The following is a 21,138-nucleotide window of genomic DNA, read 5'->3' as shown; positions in this document are numbered from 1 at the left end:
GCCCCCTTCTTATTCCAGACTGTCTTACAAATCGAAGTCCTGTAAAGGTGCTTCTAATGAGCCGAAGTCATAAATCTATATGTAACAGCAAGGGAGTCTGAGAAATGTAGGTGGGTTTTTTTCCCCCAATTCTGGTTTGAAAATGCAGGATTCACTTTGTGGGGAGCTGAGAACATGTGGAGAGAGTGTTAAAAAATAAATGTCTTTAGCGTGCCGTGAGGGAGGGAGGTACACACAGGAAGTCATTGGATTAATCTTAATGAGACATGGTTGAAGTATTCGACCCAGCCAGTAAGCGCTTGAAAAGAAGAAGCAGAAAACTTGAAGACGTTTATGATCTAGCAGTGATACGACTTGACTACTGGTTGGTTATGCATGATGAGGGAAGAAAAGGCAAGGAAGACCTAGAGTTTTCTGGATTATTTCAAGAATCAAATAGAGGAGAAAGAACATTTCTTCTAGAAAAAAGAGAAAATATTCAGAATGGGACATGGTTGTGGTGAGATGTCTGAGATTCTAGATTTAGTGAGCTGTTGGAAATTGGGTTCAGGGATTTAGGAAAAGGGGCAAGACAACAAAGAGCATTTAAAAGCTTTAATTTTTAAGTAATTTGAAAAACTTTGATTTTAAACTAACCTGCATTTTTTGTCAATTCTATTGGGGCCTGGCAAGTAACAATATTTTGGAATTTGACTTCTAACACTTGATTAACACCTTATATTTATGGCATGTATATAGAGTTAACTAAAATATATAGATGTTGATTATACTTCACAAGGCATATAGCATCTCTTTTAACACTTGACTGTAGTAACCACTCGAAACTCATTGGTGAAGCAGAAGATATCATTTAGAAAGAATGGAAGTTTCAATTTGAGGGTTGCCATGAAAATATGTCATAGGAAACGAAAAGAAATTTTTTTTGTATGAGAGATTTTATGGGTAAAAGGAGAAGCCCTATGGAGACTATTGAGGAACTGAAGTAAATATTACCGGCTGTTTGTGGTTAGAACAAGGAGGCATATTAATGTTGCTAAGATTATTTGAAGCTACTTGACCCTCAAATAGGAACTGAAAAAAGGATTCAATGAAATGATTAAGAAACAAACCAAGAGTCTCTTCAGAAGCAATGCAATAGAAAATTCACTCTAATGGGCATGAGAGAAATTAAAAAAAAAAAAAATAGAGCAAAGCTTCTCAAACTTGCCCATGACTATGACTCACCTGGGGCTCTTACTGAAATGCAGACTCTGATTCAGTGGGGCTGGGGCCAGACCTGAGAGTGTGCATGAGACTCCCAGATGATACTATCTGGTCCCAGACTACGCTTTGGGGAAAAAGGTACTAGAAAGTTTAAGACCAGTATTTTGCAGGTGCTTTTAATTAGCAAAAGTCATCCAGCAGAAAAATCCAAAATTACTAATATGGTATTACTATTTAGGAGAAGTGGTAATAAAATCTAAGTGGAATAAAAGATGTAACTACGTTTCTGGCACAGATTCTAGAAGAAATAGGACACCGAAGAATACAAACAAAGGTGTCTTTCATCTCATCTACTGGACAACTTTATGTATATTCGCTAACATCTTGCAAGCCTTAGACTGTATCTCGGTCGGATGCTAATATGTGACTTTTTACCTTAGGATATGGCCATTCCAGTAGGACATATTTTATCTCAGCACTGTATTATGAAACATAGGACGTATTCTGAGTTGGAGACACATCAGTGACGATAGTAGTAATAGCAAGTGTACTTTAAAGGGAGTCAATTAGTTTCTTAACAGGGTTGTGACTTTATACCCATATCCTTAGGTCTGGTTGTGTTGCCAGCTCTAACCAGGCAAATTCCTAAAAATGTCTTAAAGGAGAAAACAAATGGCCCAGAAACGTTCTCGGAGGGACCACAAAATAAAGTACATTTTGTAGCAAATTGCAGGACAAGGAATAGCTATTCTCCTAGTAACAGCCAGAATCAAGGTGCCTTGCAACATTTTTAGGCAATTTGCACTATAAACAATGGCCATAAGTAGGATACCAGGCAGCTTTTCTTCTTGATCACTCTTGTGGCTTGAGAAAGGATTTCCCGGGTGCACTCACCAATAGGATCCTACAAGGCCTTGAAAATGATTTGCAATCAACCTTTTTCTTTTTTTATTATTGTTTTTTGGCCCATTTGTCAGTAAGGAGAAGATTTTAATGAGAAGCTTTATGACAGCTCACAGTCCTGAGTGCTAGTTAAAGCAAGATAAACATTTTACCAGACTAAAGATCCTGCCCATAAATATTCAGACATCCACTGGGACCCCTATTTGCTTTATCGTTTGGAAGAACACTGGCCTGGTATACTGCTTCTGACGTGCATTTTAAACTCTCTGTATGTTGAAAATGTACTTGGAGGTATACAAAGTGATTGGTGTGCAAGTGAATAAAGCATTTTTTCTCTTATCACATGACAAGGTCTGACAAGGTACTTGGGCAGATATATGGCTATTAAAACTGTCCGTGGCACAGGAAAGCCCTAATGAAAAAGCTTGCACTGCATTTGTGGCAATGTGCCTTGGCTGTGATAGATAAAAAAAAACTTTGCAGCATCGAATCAGGTACATAGAATTCTTTCATAGGATGGAAATCATGTGGTGAACTCCAACATTAAAGTTCCCTAGGTAGGGGCGCCTGGGTGGCTCAGTCCTTAAGTGTCTGCCTTTGGCTCAGGGCTTGATCCCAGCGTCCTGGGATCGAGCCCCGCATCAGACTCCCTGCTCAGTGGGAAGCCTGCTTCTCCCTCTCCCACTCCCCCTGCTTGTGTTCCCTCTCTCTCGCTGGCTGTCTCTCTCTCTCTGTCAAATAAATAAATAAAATATAAAAAAAAAGAATAAAAATAAAATTAAAAAAAAATAAAGTTCCCTAGGTAGTGTGTGGCTCTTAGAACCTGGAAATTCTTATACTAAATGACAAGAACATCTAGCTGGCCGTGATCAGGGGCACTTTTAAAGGAAAGCAGAGCAATTGAATGGATAGATTTTGAAGACCATCCAGTTGTCCAAGCAAGAAAGTGCTTCCATTATTTCAACTAAATCCTCTAGTCCAGTTTGAGCATGGGGTAACTGTTACTGTGATCCCTTTAAAGTCATGGGAGCCCTGGCTGATACGCAAGTGCCATTCACTCTTTTAGTCGTTTGGCACCATTACAACCTGTTTTATGATATACACTGTGCTAGGCTTTGGCATCACTAGAAAACAAATAAAGCATCGTGAATAGCACAGCAAAAAGAATCCAGGGGAGAAAGAAAGTATGATCATGATCCAGGCATGTGCCAGATGTTGAGAGAAGGGAGGAATGAATGGCCAACAAGCTGGGTCGGACACAGGAGATGTTCCCTAGAAGGCAGCACTTGATAAAACTCTTAGAGTGTAACTGCCATCCTGCTGTCAGTGCCCAGAACTCCTGGCAAAGACACCAAGCGTCAACAAGCAAGATGGGTCAGAGAAGGGTGAGTGGTTCAGTGTGGTGGGAGGAGAGGCTTCATGTTTGACAGGAAATGGAAATTGGAAACCCTGTGATCTTTACAGAGTGTGTGTACTATGGCAAAAAGGTTGTCTGGGACGTAACTGTACGAGCCTTCATTTGGGCTGAGATAATGTGGAAACAGAGTGGCAGGCACATTCTCATGGGTGACCCCACTGTTCATTCAGTCTCAATGGTTTCTGTATAGGACAACAAGGAATGGAAAAGATTTTGGCTTATCACTGAATTGTCCTGTTTACCCTTTCACTCCTCTTACCCATTAAATTACAATAACCTTTGGCTTAACAGTACCAATGTCCTAAACATGTGACATTTCTACTATGAAATAATATTTTTTGAGATGCTAACTCAGGTATGAAAATGTGATGTAAGCTGTACTTTGGTAGAAAAGGTAGTTTAACATGATTTCCCCTGTAGCACCCGTGGAACAAAACATAAGGAAAATGGCTTCTCATCTTTAAAGGGATATGCATGTGTTTTTGGTTATCATTGTTAAGATAGGAAAATGGTTAAGAGCTGTTCTCCATATCTGTGATACAATTTTCTATTATGTAATATATTTGGTGAGTAGACATTGGGGGGTTTCTTGTATCTTAAAAAGTAGTCGGGATGGTGAAATACATCATGATGAACTCATTCATTGGTAAATATGATTGCTTCATCGTCTTTAATCTTTTTTCCCCCAAATCTCTTTTTTTTTTAAGATTTATTTATTTATTTTGAGAAAGAGGGAGAGGGTATGGGGGGAGGGGCAGAGGGAGAGAGAGTCTTAAGCCGACTGTGTGCTGAGCACAGAGCCCTACGTGGGGCTCAATTTCACGACCCTGAGATCACAACTTGAGCTGAAACCAAGAGTCAGCCACTTAACCCACTCTGTCACCCAGGTGCCCCTTCTCAAATCTCTTTAAACTGACTGTGGAATGCATGTACCACAGGAGCCCTGACTAGTGAAGACAAGAGACCTGGGCTGTGCCATTATTTTTTCACACAGATAGTGTGATTCTGTCATATCATCTATTGCACGTCACAGATTTGTGTGGCATACATGTTTGTTGTGCGGTAGATGCCCCTTCGCTGAGAGCCCCACGTTGATCACGTGACTGGAACGGAAGGTTGATGAATGCCAGTTCACACTTTGTTGCTGAAACCATAAGCAACGCAACTAAGAAACCCTGGGATCCTTCGAAGCACATTTAAAGTTTCCATTGGCTCAGCAACTATGATCTCTTTAAGTAGACATCAAAAAGAAAAAGAATATGATAACCCATCTGCATTATGAAATTCCTTTTATAAATTTAACCAGGTGCAAATCTTCAATAATTAAGGAACTAGTTGTTCTACTTTGTATTCAGCCAACAAAACCACCTGACACGGGGGCCCAAAGTCTTCAAATTTTCAACTTTCTCTCAATAATGTAGCATATTTGAAAGCCATCTTGCTCTATTAGAATTCTAAAGAAGCTTGTTGAAAACATCAAAAGTCACTGCTGAACAAATTTCTTTAGTTTTAAGCACAAAACTCTAAAGGATTCAATAAAGGATTGTTGAGAATTTTAATTATCTATATACCTGCTTTGGTAAGAAATACTTCAATGTGACATATTTATATTCTCATTCAGAATGACACTATTGTATAAATAGGTGCTTAACCAATAATTGAAACTATTATTCACAGTTGAATAGGCATGGTATATAATTAGGATTCTTTTAAAGGGGACTCAATTGTTAAAACTAATTTGGTTTTTGGTGTCTTTTAATACTACATATTAAAAAAAAAACCACTTCCAATTAAGGGTAACTGAATCAAAAAGCAACACAAAATTAAGAATATTTAAGTGTAGAAAAAAACCTCTATTTTACAGCTAACAGACATTCTCTCATTAGGAAAAACTATGCACACACCTCTCTTAAATTGACCATAAAGCAATGCAAAATGCCCTACTTCCAAACACCATACCTCAAGCCCACAGCTACACATTTCTAGGTAGCAGTCCAAATATTATGCCAATTGAACTGAATCTGTCTAACGTAGGAAAGAGAAATTCTGCTCTTGTTAACCATATTTCCAAAGTAAATAGTAACATAAATTTGAACTCAAAAATAATCATATAACCATTGAAAGTCACATAAAAGTCTTGCCTCCTTTCATTGATAATTTATAAGATTTGGGCAATCCATTTAGATGTCTGATGCTTAAGAACTAGGTTTATGGGGCACCTGGGTGGCTCAGTCCTTAAGCGTCCGTGTTGGGCTCAGGGCATGATCCCAGGGTCCTGGGATTGAGCCCCATATCGGGCTCCCTGCTCTGCTGGGAGCCTGCTTCTTCCTCTCCCACTCCCCGTGCTTGTGTTCTCTCTCTCACTGGCTGTCTCTCTCTCTGTCAAATAAATAAATAAAATCTTAAAAAAAAAAAAAGAACTAGAATTATATCATGAATAAAGTCTCAGCATAAAATCTAAAATTTGCTGTTAGCTGTAGAAAGCAGAGAGTGGATGAATACTCCGCCATTTTCTAATTATTGCAGTTTCAATAAGTATATATATACATACATACATACATACATACATACCAGCATTTCTGAACATCAACACTAACGATGTTTTTGGCTGGATAATTCTTTGCTGTGGGGAACTGTCCTGTGTGTTTTAAGATGTTCTGTAAGGTCAATGGCCTCTCTACCCCTATCAGTAGCACCCCTTCCCCAAGGTAACAATCAAAAATGTCTCTGGACATTGCCAAATGTCCCTTCCAGACAATACAAAGCTGCCCTTGGTTGAGAATCACTGGCATATTCATATACACAAATATTTTTATTTTAATAATTACCATAAATATGCTTGGGTGGCATTAGTAGAAATTTCTGTATCAAGTGAATTTCAGATCTCATCTTTAAGGCTATGGTGGTTGATGACATTAACACATGCACATATCTGTGAGGTAAGCCATGGTTTTAAAACTGAGCCGCCCCAACTGCGCCCCAATGTTTATAGCAGCAATGTCCACAGTAGCGAAACTATGGAAAGAGCCCAGATGTCCACCGACAGAGGAATAGATAAAGATGTGATATATACACACAATGGAAACTACTCAGCTATCAAAAAAATGAAATCTTGCCATTTGCCACAATGTGGATGGAACTAGAGGGTATTATGCTAAGCAAAATAAGTCAGTCAGAGAAAGACAATTATCATATGATTTCACTCATATGTAGAGTTTAAGAAATAAAACAGAGGAGCATAGGGGAAGGGAGGGAAAAATAAAACAAAACAAAATCAGAGAAGGAAACAAACCATAAGAGACTCTTAATCATGGGAAAAAAACTGAGGGTTGCTGGAGGAGAGGGGAGTAGGGGGATGGAATAACTGGGTGATGGACATTGAAGAGGGCACATGTTGTCATGAGCACTGAGTATTATATAAGACTGATGAATCATTGAACTCTACCTCTGAAACTAAAAATACACTATATGTTAATTAATTGAATTTAATTTTTTTTTTAAATATCACTTCCACAAGAAAAAAATAAATAAAACTGAGCCATCCCCTGTGAGAACAAGTTTTCTCAAAATCTTTGGAGTGCTCCATTTTAACTAGAAATCTCGCGGTAGTGTTTCTAAGTACCTTTTGATTTAGAGTTTTGCTCTTTTATCATTCTTCTAACCAATATTTATGAAGCATGTATTATATGCCTCATACTGTAGAGAGCACTAAGATAGTGGTGAACCAGCAGGCATAATGTAGGCCCTTTAGTATGAATAATCTAAATTAAAAAAAATTAGTAAATGTTAGCCATTTTTAATTCAACTGAATAATTAGTGGTGCTGATATATAAAATTAATTCACAAAAACTATTTTAAGTACCTCCTGTATGCAATTCCTATTTATAGGGATTGTGAAACATGACCCTTGCTCTCATGGATGGAAAATCTTGAAAAAGAATAATTACAAAACGGAAGGGATTCAGTGCTAAAATGGTGTCCCCGGGGCAGTGTGGCTTCTGGCTTAACTGTGGTTATTCATCATCCTTCCCTCCCTCCAATGTTTGTCAGAGGTCACCCGCCAATGCTTTCACCGTTGAAGTCTTATCTACCAGTTTCGCCACAGCTTTTTGGGTTTCAAACATAATTGATTAAAAAGCCAGACTGCCCCCTCTAAGTTGGTTGACAATTTATCAAGATAGTTGAGGATTAATGAGTGTCTGGAAGGGTGGAGGCCTGTCCCGCCCCCTTTGGTTCTCTCCCCATGGCAGCCTTTCTTACACCAGGCCTGAAAGAAAGAAAGAAAGAAAGAAAGAAAGAAAGAAAGAAAGAAAGAAAGAAAGAAAGAGAAAGAAAGAAAGAAAGAAGAAGGAAAGAAGAAAGAAAGAAAGAGAAAGAAAGAAAGAAAGAAAGAAAGAAAGAAAGAAAGAAAGAAAGGAGGGAGGGAGGGAGGGAGGGAGGGAGGGAGGAAGGAAGGAAGGAAGGAAGGAAAAAGAAAGAAAGGAAGAACAATAAAAACATGCCAACATCAAGAAATGAAAAAAATTAAACATCAGAAAAAAATTAAAGAACAGAAATGTTGCACACTAATGTTGCCGGACGTTGAATTTGGATAGTGTTTCCCCAAGTTAAACGATACACTTTTATGCCATTTCTATTACTAAATCATTGTTGCTATGGGAAAAATCGCTGACACTAACTAGCTTCCTTGTGGGCTCCCATCATTCTCCGCACCCTATTTTACATGTGCTAAAAATAGTCTGTTGTGCACAAACTCAACTAGATGTTTGTTCTAGAAATATTAAAAACTGACAGAGAAGCAGGAAACATACAGATGAGAACAAAGATGAATGATCTGAAAGCATGGTTTTTTTAAGTCATGGTGAACGATTACTTTGAAAAAAATCCCGTGGTTTTACATAGGTCACTGTAGGAAAAGAGTGTAGTACGGGCCACAAACATTTTGACCTGAAGCATCTAGATATGAGAAAAGGAAAAAAAGAGAGTAATATTTCTTTTTTTTTTTTTTTTCATTTACATTATCCAGATTCTTTTCTTACCTTTTACATTCTTATCTGACATTTAAGGCTTACTAAGGTTCCAACTAGGAGAGATTCTCAAATATGTTACAACACAAGCCACACTGGTCAAATGGAAGCATGGCAGGTCATCAGACTTAGGCTTGAATTATTCAGACAATCGCCCCATTTCAGCCGATCAAAAATGCAGGCTTGACCTTTTTGCATTTTTAAACAAGATTTAATGTGATTATTGCTCTAATCATGCCGTGTGACCAACCTGGTTTAAAACAAATAATCGAGTCACAGTATAAGTAAAATAAAATCAAGTGTTTGTACCTAAGACATTGTATCTGTGACATTGGTCTATACAACAGCAGTTTATAGGCAAGAGCACTCTTCTCGTGCTTCGGGGGACACCAGAACCAACTGGAGAGCTTGCAGAAACACAGATTTCAAGACTCCAAGCTCAGGGATTCCAATTCCAGTTCTTGGTCCCCCATGGCTGCTGGTGCACAGATTGTACCTGAGGGGACACTGGTCTAGAATACTCACAGGCACAGGAATATTCGCACAGGCAATCCTTCTCCTTGTAGTCCGTGTCCTGGCCTGAATATAGGTTTTCAGCCCACCGTGTGTGCTCTTGATAGGAGAGAACTTCTGCACGCTTTCCTTGATTTGCCAACGATCTCCTATCTCAGTTGGGAAATTAAAATACTGACGAACTCTCCAAGACTTAAAATTTCTTTAAAATACTGGCAGGAGGTTAACAACACAGATGCTTTTTTGGCCTCGGTTCAGACATGTTTACTCTACATCAATGATCTTTGGAAACTTTGTCCAAATTACTGTTGAAATTGTTTATTTCAGAACTAGGGCGACCAGATCCGCCCCACATCTCTTGAGTATGAACAGCTTTGTTTTTGCAGAGGCAGTGGCTAAAATAGACCAGACATTCCCATCAGCTGTTTGGTCATTGTGCTTTTTAGTGGAATTACAGCACGTTACAGTATTTTTCTCTGCAGCTTAAACATTGAACAAATCCAGACATCCGGAGATGCTAAAATGAAAAATCTGTTTCCTCTTGCTTTGCCATTTGCCAAGTGAACTCTGTCAGACAGCACATCCTATACATTTGGAGTAAAAGAAATTACCCTTAATGTGTTGGCAACATCTGTCACAAAACACTCTTCAATCTATGGCTTAAATGCATATTGGATAGGAATGGATGTGACAGTATATTTAATTAGGTTGGGGGCACTAGTTTTGCCTTAAGAACCACAGGATTTTCTTTTCCTTTTTTGTTCTTTTTTCTTTCTTTTCTCTCTTCCTTTTTTTTTTTTTTAATGTCCTACACAACACAGAAGAGATTCTGTAATCTTTGATGAGCAAAGTGGCTGACAAACACCAGTCTTTGTTGTAGATAACCTGCACTTCAAACTCTCTAAGTTGTCTGTCCCCGATCAAGTATCATCAAGAAGATGTGCCTCTCCAGGGGGTTTCTGTCTACAGCTTCCAATTTACTCACTGATTGTAAATTTCTTTCATCCCTTGAAACTATTAAGGAATTTATGTTCATAATAATTTGCGGGAATTCTTTCTTCATTGAACATGAAGAGGCAGAGACAGTGGCTCTGTCCTCCCCCAAGAATCCTTATTTTATTGTTCATTTATTTGCAGTCAGTGGCCTGGTGAACAGAAAGGAATGTTTCCCTTCATTGTTTTCCACTTTCAGCCTACTGCTGCTATTTACAATTCCAAATTATGACAACCCCCTTCCTACTCTCCCCTTTGATTGTCAGTTTCTGGTTTAGCCACAGAAGCAGCACTCCCTCTGTGTCATCTGTAATCAAATGAGTCCCCAAACACTTTGTGAGAAAGGATTCTGTAAAGAGACCAAACAATCCTTCCTAAATTAATTCCAAAAGCAGGCATTCAATCCTTCTATTCTTATCATGCGTGGATTTTGATTCATCTGTCATATGCTCACATATCTCATTTGCATATTGCCTCCCAAACAAAGACTAAAGTCTACCTCTTGCACCGCTGGAGAATGAGGTCACCCCTAGGGCACTGAGAAGGTTTTTTTTTTTTTCCTACCTAACATAATTTGGTCTTTATCTCTGATTTATGATGAGCAATCCTTTACGTAGCCAAAGCAGGTTGATAACAATAGGGGGTTTCCGGGATTGTGACGGTTTAGCTGTTGGAATTTCTAGGGGCAGTATTCTAAGAAGATAGTCTAAGTTTCAAGTTCAAGAACAATATTGAAGTCTTGCACCTGCTAAGGATTAGAATATTGTGAAAGTGCCGTTTCTTGGCTGAAAAAAGAAATGCTTCAGGACTTCCATCTTAATTCTGAGGTTTTTCTATAGTTTATCCCAAAGTGCTTTAAGAAAGACCCAGTTCTTTTTAAAGTGTTTACTGTTGGTCTGGCACAACAAATACCAGAAATAATGGAGAGAAGCTGTGTTTTGTTTTGTTTTGTTTTTAAGGAACAAGTTAAGGTGGTTTTGTTTAAAGAAATTCAGGCACCAGGAAGACAAAGTGATATGTCTCTGAATTATAATTAAGTAAAAGTTTATCTTATCATGTCTGATTCAAGAAGTATACTGATGAATGACAGTTCATGGATGCATCAAGAAATTAAAACAACACAAATGCACAGCTATATATATTTATCAGCTACGGACCTTTAAAATAACATATATATGTGTGTGTGTGTATATATATATATTCTGATTGATTCTAACTCAGAAGCATAAATATCCTTGCAAACAACGTTGGCTCTGAAAATGAAGCATTTCCAAATATTTGGCTCAATTTCTATTCTCCCTCCATATTAATGGGGAGGAACCCACAAGGAAGGATGAATGAAAGTTTGATGTTTTTTTTAACAGATACAGTCAGGAAACTCGATTTGGGTAATACCAGGAGGCATTGATCATCCTGAGCAAAACATTCTAAGAAATATTTGCCTCTGGGTAGTTTGGGTCCTGAGATCCTCCCATCTACATGAATCTGTCCTAGTTTAATTTCTTCAAAACGTTCACTTATATGAGAAAAAAAGTCACACCGTGAGAAAAAAATGTTTACAGAAAAAAATAGCATTCAGGTGCGTCATCACTTTACTACCAGTGGGGACTTAAATGAGTTGTGACATCATGAGTTTCTATGTGTATGATTATCTTTACAACAAAGCATTGGAATTTCGATAATCTCAAAGATTCTATCCAACCCTAGCTTCTCAAAGAAAAAAAAAATTGTTCCATTCTCTTAGCTAGGCAATTAAGGCAAAATAAGTAGGAGAGGGGGAAAGGAAATGCTTGCCCTTTACTTCACTAGCTATGTGAAACTTTATATATGAACAGAAGGTTTTTTTTAAAGTCTATTACTTTTTGCATTCCCAGCAGTTATAATAAATCAAAGAGCATATTCTAGAAGTAGGCCTTTTGTTTTTTAAAAGATTTTATTTATTTATGTGACAGAGAGACAGCCAGTGAGAGAGGGAACATGAGTAGGGGGAGTGGGAGAGGAAGAAGCAGGCTCCCAGCAGAGCAGGGAGCCCGATGCGGGGCTCGATCCCGGAACGCCAGGATCACGCCCTGAGCCCTGAGCCGAAGGCAGAAGCTTAAGGACTGCGCTACCCAGGTGCCCCCTAGAAGCAGGCCTTTCTTAACACCTGATGAAAAATTTGACTTTTTTTTTCCCTTTGGTAATATCTTAGCAGTGTTACATTTGACCAGCATTTAACAGAGTTCAGTATTCTGTCTTGTTTCAAAAGCACAGATAGAAAGAAAGTCAGTCAAAAGATTAGGAGGAAAAAACACGGAAAATAGTAAGCCCGATTTTTATATCATTTATATTAGATTTTGATCTGTCCTTCAAAGAGATCCAGTCAAGACACTCATCTGGACCAGCATTATTCCTCTGGTGGTAGATTGTATTGAGATGATCAATAATTATCCATATGAATCATGGATAAAGGCATAAGCCAAAAAAGACTTACTCAAAATTAAGAAAAACTAGATAATTTCCATAGTATTAGTATTTTTCAGTCAGAGAAGTTTGTATTTAGAACAGTGGAAGAGGATGTATATGCTTTCTTGGAATACATTCTATATTGAATATTGAAATTATAAATGATGAGCATTTTAGACACATCGTAGATAAATCCCATCAGAGGAAAAGGGAGTCACTAATGCTATCTATTTAGATAAGCACAAAATGGCATGGGTTGATGTAAAAAATCATACATGGCTGAACTGAGCCTTTTCATTAAAAAATAAACACATTTGATGTTACGATAGTTCACTGTGTTTATTGTTTTTAAAAAGTTTCCTTCCTTGTGGAACCTGTTTTCAGATGGACATTGTGTGTGCTTGTAGGGTGCTGTGATTACGCCGACAATGGACCATCCTATGTCAATGCAGCCAGCAAACATGATGGGCCCCCTGACACAACAGATGAATCATCTTTCATTGGGCACAACAGGAACGGTGAGTTGAAGAGTTGGTTTTGTTTTGTTTTCTTGGACTTCTTCGATAAGATGCAACGCTCTCTGTTTTTACTGGCATTATCAGCAAAACTGGCCCTGTGACGTTGACTAACACACCTTTCAGGTTCCAGTGTGCATTGTGCATACATATTCAAAATTGGGGTACATTTACTCATATTAACAAGGCTGAAGCTTCCACTGTGTTGCATTTAAATTTGAGTTACTTCTTGTTCAAATGACGCAATGTACCAGGTATAATATCTGTTTATGGAAAGGTGTCTTTATGTATGCACCTGCAAATCTAGAACTTGTAACATAATACGTCTGAGCCTGGTTTTCTTTTCCCACATGCTTACCCACTTCAGCTAATATATCATTCCCAGGTCATTCACAAGTCAGGGGCCAACCTTCACGATGACTAATACATAGAGCTTATATTTAGTTTCAGTATTTAAATCAATAAAAAGTAATTGAGAACCTGACATAATCCAGTTCTTTTCATCTTTGTTTTGAATATGTAGACAGATGATGTTGAAAAAAGGAAAGGAATCTAGTATACTTGATGTTTTTTGAAAGGTTGGGATATTTTTGACGAGCCATTATTTTTCCTTAGGGAACAAAAGTATATAAACATGCTTATTACAACATTGATTTATAAAAACCATTTGACATCATTAACACGATTTTGTTTTATTTTTAAAAATCTACTCAAAGACAAGTCCCCAAATGGTTGAGGGCAAATGTCTGATAAAACCTGGAATACTACAGTTTCGTTCATTGTCAGTATAGAAAACAATGAAAAACATAAAAGCCAATCTTTCGTGTGACATGATGGTAATAGGTTTTATTTTTTACAAATGTTAGTGCAGATAATTTTGTCATTTTTAAAGATGTAGAGTTTTTTTAAAAAAAATCAGTTTTCTGAGTGAGGCAGCTTAATTATTATAGAAAGAGGACTGGACTAGGAATTGGGAGTACTAAATTCAAATCTTGATTGAGCACTGTTGTTTCACTCTGTCTTTGGGAAAATAATCTCTTCCAGTCTCAGTTTGCCTCTCTATCTGGTTGAGTATTGAGCGTGATACTATATGGGGGCCCTTTGACTATCCGCCTCCATGAATTTAAGCCTATATGTCTCATAGTCGCCACTTCTAGAACTCTTCACAGTTATGCTGGCGTCATCTCCAAATATCTATGTACACTGTGTACACTAGCTCTGTATCGGAAATTTTACCTTAAAGCAATGGCTTGCTTGCCACATAAATGTATTGACTCATAGGCTTTTTGGAATATAAGAAGTCTCTGACATGCCCACTAAGGCCACAAAAATCTGCTTGAAATAGGAAGAAAGTCCATATGCCTAATGGAAAGAGTCACATTGTTTCAATAAAGAGATGTAGTTTTACTAACACAAACCAAGTACCTACCTAAAGACCTCAGTTGCTGAACTTATAAAAAGCAGTTGATGGTACCTTACCTGTCTAAAGGCAGGGGCTGAATCAAATTTCTTAGGTCTCCGACCTAGACTTTCAAGTCATATGTAAGACTACATTTAACTCTACACTGTGACACAGCTAATTTTCATCAGGGAGAGTTTTTAGGAATGTGTATGGAAAGGTGTCTTTATGTATGCACCTGCAATTCTAGAACTTGTAACATAATACATCTGAGCCTGGTTTTCTTTTCCCAGATGCTCACCCATTTCAGCTAATATGTCATTCCCAGGTCATTCACAAGTCAGGGGCCAACCTTGACTATGACTAATAAACCCTGGAAATATATCATCAAATCTGGTCTATATTTTTTCATGTCACAAACATAGTCATGTAATTTCCATAAACATTTAGTCACTTCGCTCATTTACTAACAAAGCGATTCCCAAGTTCATTGGGAGAAACTGAAGTTTCTCGTGTCCGCGCTCTTGGTTTCCCTTCATATCAGCCTTTCTCTCCTTAAAAGAAGATAAATTCTGAACAAGTGAAGTAATGCAATCTTACTGTATTGAACGACAATCTAGAATCCGAGGAATGAGTGAGTTATAATACAAAATATAGAAAGAAACACTTTATAAATCCTCCTTAGTTGAATCAAAAGCAAAACCAGCTGACTTGCTGAAATTCAAATTTGCCAACTAGAAAAAAATACAAGAGCTAAGTTAATGAAGAATATGACTGAATCCTTTAGAGAATTGAAAAATAAGCTAAAATATATAGAACAGATTCAGAATTACAATAGTTGCTGATTCAATAACATATATTATGATTAGTATTTGAGCATTTTCAACAAGAACACATTTATATGAGATCATAATTTTTACCCAGCTAGTAATAGCCAAATTACTCAATAATGATATGTACTCCCTGCCTTTCTTAGAGAGTTTTAAGCAGGTGGCTTATTTTTAACACCAAATTTCTTCTAATTTTTTTTCATTCTTTTCCTGCTTCACATTTATACTAAATAATGCTTAGGTACACCATAAGCTTTGTGTAAGGTGATGTTTTGCTAAAGGTTAAAATTCCATAAGGTTCTGGAAAGCCAGAGAGAGAACACTATTACTTTGTTGATGTTTAGCGGTGTCCAGAATATGGCTATACTTTTTTCTCAAACTGTCACTCTTACACTTTGATATGCCATCACAGGTTTCTTTTATTTACATTTTTGATTGGCATGTGTAGTGGCTACTTTGCAATTGAAATGGATTCTTTTAATCAAATTTCTCCACCTTACTGCATCTTTTCCATTGCTTTATCTATTGCCGGGAAGGTGGCTTGGTATCATGGAAAGAACAGTGGGCATTAGCATTAAACTTGAGTTCAAAGCCAGGCTCTGCCCCTTATTAGCTATGTGTGTTAGGTTACTTAACCTCTCTGAACTTCAATCTCCTCTTTTACCAAGGGGGAAAATAATATGTATATGTATATTTGTATACATATGTATATATGTATATCCCAGTGGTGTTGTGTTAAATGGAATGATATATGTAACATACCTAAAACAGTGTGTGACACCTGCTAGATGCTTATCAAATGAGCTGCCTTTATCCCTCTACCTCAAGTGGTTTCATAGTGTGGCCATTCAGTCCAGGTCTCCAAAAGGATGTAGAACATCGTCAAGGCCATAGTACAAGTCTCCAGCCCGCTCTGTTTCATTTGGAATAACTTATCTCTTTCAAGTTTCTACTTCCTTAGCTTCTAACTCTTTCAGGATTTTAAACCCAAAAGTCCAGAAAAGCCAGCTAAGTCACAGTAATGAATAAAACTAGGGTCAAGCAAGACACCCTGGAAATATATCATCAAATTTGGTCTGTATTTATTCATGTCACATAGTCATGTAATATAAATACACATGAAACTGGAGATTATATTTTAAAAGAGAGATATTTTCATGCAATAATAGTAACAGCTCTGCCTGAGTGTTGGATGAATCCATCATAGGGAGAGGGGGCGTCTTGGCAGCCTTGTCTAAGGAGGGCAGCTGCTGCTCGACTCCAGACAGCTATTGCTACGTGGGCATACTGACCTAAGGTGGCTTCACCTTCCAGTTTTTTTAAGCTAAGGTAAATATTTGCATTTTAACGGGCAATCTCCCTGTATTTGAATATCAGACCCAGTTTGTCCTAAGCGCTCTCAGTTTGTGACTCCTGCCCAAGGTTTTCCTGGTTCTCCTCTGATGTCTCTGGCCCTTGCTTCTTTGCTTCCCGCAGGTGCTGAGCCAGGGTTTCATTTTAACTTCTCATTCATACATGATTTCCTGAAGCAAGCTCATCCGCTTTCATGGTTTTGAACTCTGCCTTCTACGCTGAAGACCCCTAAATCTGAATCCTCAATGCTAACCTCATCTTAGACTTTTAAAATCACTTAACCAACAACTTGCTCAATAGCTCCATGTAAATCTCCTTCTGACATCTCAAAGTCAGTACAACCCAAACTAACCTCATGAGTTTCCCCGAACTTCCTTTCCACTGACCCTCTTCCTCTTATGTGTTTCTGCTCCTTATTTCTTCTCCAGCTAATCCCATGACCATTTGCCCTGGCAGTCAAATGTTACACTTAGGACTCAATCTCGACTCTTTCCTTTTCCCTCACCACCAGATACAGCTATTCAAGATCCACCAGTTCTGTCCCATAGACATTTGTCAAATGCATCCCTTCCTCCACATTTCTGGAATCTCTGCCCCGGGCCTCATTTGATTAATCGTGATAGTCTCCTAACTGCCCTTAGCTTGCTCCAATCCATTTTCTGCCATGTTGCCACAGCCAGTCAATCTAAAATTATCTGACCATGTTTCTCTCCTCCCTGTAACTTCTCAGAGACTTTCAGATATCCGAGCTCACAGAAACTCTGCAAGACAAGGTATGAGCAGTGACAACTCTAGATTAAGACAGGAACCTCAATGCCAGAAACAGATAGGTCCCAAGGGCAGGGCAGAGAGAGAGATCCAGTGAATAATCCAAAGCAGGCAGGGATCAGGATTGATGTGGGTTGGAGCCAGATTAGAATTCTCCATTTGTAGAAAGAGTGCCTTAGACCACAGGTCATGTCCCACTTTTCTTTCTGAGATCCCGGGATCAAGAAGTATATTAAGCCAAAGCCTCTTTTTTGTCATCATAAAATTAGATATATTTGATCCCCCATAACTCCAAATTTTGAAATGGGTACCATGTAGTTTGATGAACCTTTGTCTACCATTTACCACCTCAAATGTTTATTGTTGAATTCTTTGCTCATTTTTAAGCGGGACAGAATCCGCAGGCCTTAGGAGGAATGAATTGTACACAAGCAGTATAAATTTTATCCCAGGATTCTGCTGACCTTGAGGAATTTTCTAGCTTTTCCGCTTTTGTTTATTTTATTTTATTTTTTATTTTTGTCACAGGATGCCCTCTATAGAACCGAAGCACTGTTATCCATAATTTCTTATCTCTCCATTGTAAGCTTTAGCAGAAACCACTGGGGATTTTCCTGTGTTATGAGAACCTCCAAATTGCATGACAATCTTGTTTTACAAGTTTCTTATCTCCTTTTCATTTGTTCAGTTGGTGGTCACCAGTGGCTTACAGTGTCACCAGAATCTGTTCAAAGAAATAAAAAGTTTTTGTTCTTCAGGCTCCTTATCTGCAGTTCTGTTTGTGCTCTCGAATCCACTGGTGATTTGTGACATCACTGGAGTCCCAATGGTGCACCCATAGCCACGCACAAAGATAATCTTCTAATTGTAGTCCATTTGTTCACCATGGTTCTCTACATTTTTCAGTCACATCAGTCCATTTTTATCGCTGTTAAATTCTGACGGTATCAGGTGAAAATCCTGGACTATTCATTTTGCCTAGAGATTGTCTTTCCTCACGTATTAGTAAGATTGACAGTGATAAAAAGCAACATAGGACATTAAGTGGACTCAGGATTAGGAACTAGTATTATAAATTCATAAATGGTAATGAGTAAGCTTTCAGGAAAATGTATTAATCAATTAAAAATGGCCAAGTACAAGAAAGAGAAAATAGATAAAAAGGAAATAGTTTTTAAAAATTTGTTTAGTCTTAGTGTAAGATAAATGAACTTTGATGGTAGTTTCATAAACAATAAATGAGTAGGCATTAAGTGAAAGTCTAGTATTATAAAAGTTTATTTGCAAATATTCAGCTTTTGCTGTTTGAAAAGTGGATTCTGAATTAAAATATGTTAGCAACAGAATACAAAAACCCAATAAATAAAATGCCAAAGAGCATGAACAGAATAAAGGAGGAACAGGATACCGAAAAACACTAAAAATAGTAATTAAAGAACCAGTCATTTAATCACATACTTATATGGACATACACACATAACCCATTAAATGAAGTTATCAAAATAGAACACATTGCTGATGAAGGTGTGAGGAAATAAACATTCTCAATCACTGATAGTGTGATGATAGAAATCTAATTTTGTAAAAATGTCAGTTGAATAGCAAGGTGGGCAGTCAAGGCACTTCAAAACAGCTCTGCCAACTCGCCACCAGTTACAGTTTTGAGAAGCTATTCTATGGAAATATTCTAAAATAACAGAAAAGCCTGTAGACCTCAGAAATATCTGGCCCTGTGTTCTTTATAATGTCTAATAAAGAAGAATGATTAAATAAATCATAATCCATTCATAAACCAGAATGTGAGGCAGCACGATGCTATGAGAGTTTAAAGTCGGAGAAGGATTATTTATGATATTAAATCAAAAGAGCAGGATGTAAACTTGTACATGTGGAAATATAGTATCAACTATGAAAAAATATTTATGAAATAAGGCTGTAAGAAATACAAAATAAGTATGGTTATTTCCAGATGATGGGATTAGAGATAATTTCTATTTTAATCATTATACTCTTCTGCATTCTCCAAGTATTCAACAACGAACATGATTTACTTTTATGATTTATTTTTAAATGTTATAAATATATTCTTGGGAAATAACTAGTGACATGGTCATAAAATCAACTTTTTTTTTATTTGTAATAATAATGTGTGATTGAAGTTTTGTAAAAGGTACTAGGAGATACTACCACTATTAATAAAATATTTGAAGACCCTTTAAAAGTGATTTTACTTATTCCAGATTTGGGGATTATAATCAACTCACATTCACATACCTGTTTTGAGACACAAAATAACTCCTGTCTAAGGTTTATTTGCATTTGAATCTTTGATCCATATTGGGTTTCGCTGGTCAAAGTGCCTTGCAATGTTCAAGTTTTAATCTGTCTTCTCACATGCCATTTGCTCATGAGAGAGGGATTAACATCGTCCTTTGGGGGTAAGGGGATTAAATGGAGAAATTTGTGATAGTCCAAATTCAGTTATCAAGGAGGTGGGAAAACAAAGTTTGAGGTTTTCGTTTATAAAATGGAATGAATAATGGTCATGTGACTAGAATAAGGATCACAGAAGAACATCTATTTAATCATGTTTTGGCAGTGTATTTGAATGTGAGCAATATCTGGTCCCTTTTACATAGTTTGCCCCTCTAAGGGGAGTTGGGGCTAGATGAGAACTTTCCATTTTTAGAAGGGGGGCCTTGGGCCATAGGCCATGTCCCACTTTCTTTTTTAAAATCCTTGACTAACGGAATTGTATTAAGTCAATGTTTCATCTTTAACAAAAGCAGATATATTTGGTTTCACATAACCTGAAATTTGGAAATGGATGTCGTGTAGTTTAAATTAACCTTTCCCTACTATTTGCCACTTCCAAGGCTATGACACTTTGGAAAAAGGCAGCAATCATCTGTTGAATAGATTCTGTTCTGTTTATCTCTGCTCTCACCATTCCAGCCCACAAAGCTCCTTGGCCTTGTCCAACAGCCACTGGGAACAGAGCCAGGGCTGAGTGATTATTAACAAAATTCTGGTTTCAATGTATCAATCTCCATAGAGTGTGGGAATATAAAAATTTTTCATTTATCTCTTTTAAAATTTTAGTTCTTTCTTTTGTTCTCCAGAATTTCGTTTCTCATTGTGCTCTGGGCCCCTTCCAGAAGGGCTGCCTTTTAGAAAATGTGCGTCAGCCAGAGAGGGTAAAAATTTCACAGTGATTCCCCAATGGAGGGGCCAAAATGATGACAGATTGAGGAAGATGACAGCATGCTAGGATAGAATGTACTGCCCTAGCAGGTCACATAGGAGCCTCACAACATCTACCACGTGGCAGTACTGGGGACCATTGTATCAACTGTCAACTAGGGGTCGTAGTGCCTTGAGTGTTTGAAGGCAGGGGGCTCAGGCAACCATGTGACATACAGTGGGCACTCCCACGTTTTAGAGCTAAGATTCTATTTTATTTTCTTTTGTACTTCATTGCATTCTTTCTCATGCTCTTTTCATTCAAAGATTCAGTCCCAAGACAGGATTATGATACTCCACCAGCTGTTGTGTCAGGTAGGAAAATTCTAATTCCTTTAAGATTTGATTGGAGGGGAGAGATGGAGGTTGCCTGGTTTTCTCCAAAACTCTTTAAAGCAGTGATTCTCAATAGGGCTGGGTACAGGAATTTGAATTTCAGTTCTGGGATTGACAGCGGGGTAGCATATATGGTTCAAAAAAGTATCTTCAATATTCCAACCCAGTTTGTGTATGGAAAATAAGTATGTTG

At 37.7% G+C, this 21,138-nt stretch overlaps 1 protein-coding gene across 4 annotated transcripts in view; it reads left to right on the top strand.

Annotated features, from left to right (window-relative positions):
• Positions 1-21,138, top strand: part of RBMS3 (RNA binding motif single stranded interacting protein 3) — a 678,653-nt gene that overhangs the window by 601,034 nt on the left and 56,481 nt on the right. For 3 of the 4 annotated variants that reach the window (XM_087870144.1, XM_087870143.1, XM_045774473.2), the window contains exons 11-12: positions 12,909-13,019; positions 20,877-20,924. In XM_087870144.1, coding sequence (XP_087726270.1) covers positions 12,909-13,019; positions 20,877-20,924 — 159 coding nt within the window. The remainder of the gene's footprint in view (positions 1-12,908; positions 13,020-20,876; positions 20,925-21,138) is intronic. The other variant, XM_045774475.2, reaches the window with a different exon arrangement.

Source organism: Ursus americanus, chromosome 20, assembly GCF_024610735.1.
Source record: "Ursus americanus isolate L20-20 chromosome 20, mUrsAme1.1.p, whole genome shotgun sequence".
Classification (NCBI taxonomy): Eukaryota; Metazoa; Chordata; class Mammalia; order Carnivora; family Ursidae; genus Ursus; species Ursus americanus.
The sequence above is the reverse complement of the archived record's forward strand: the minus strand, read 5'-3'. Positions and strand labels throughout refer to the sequence as shown.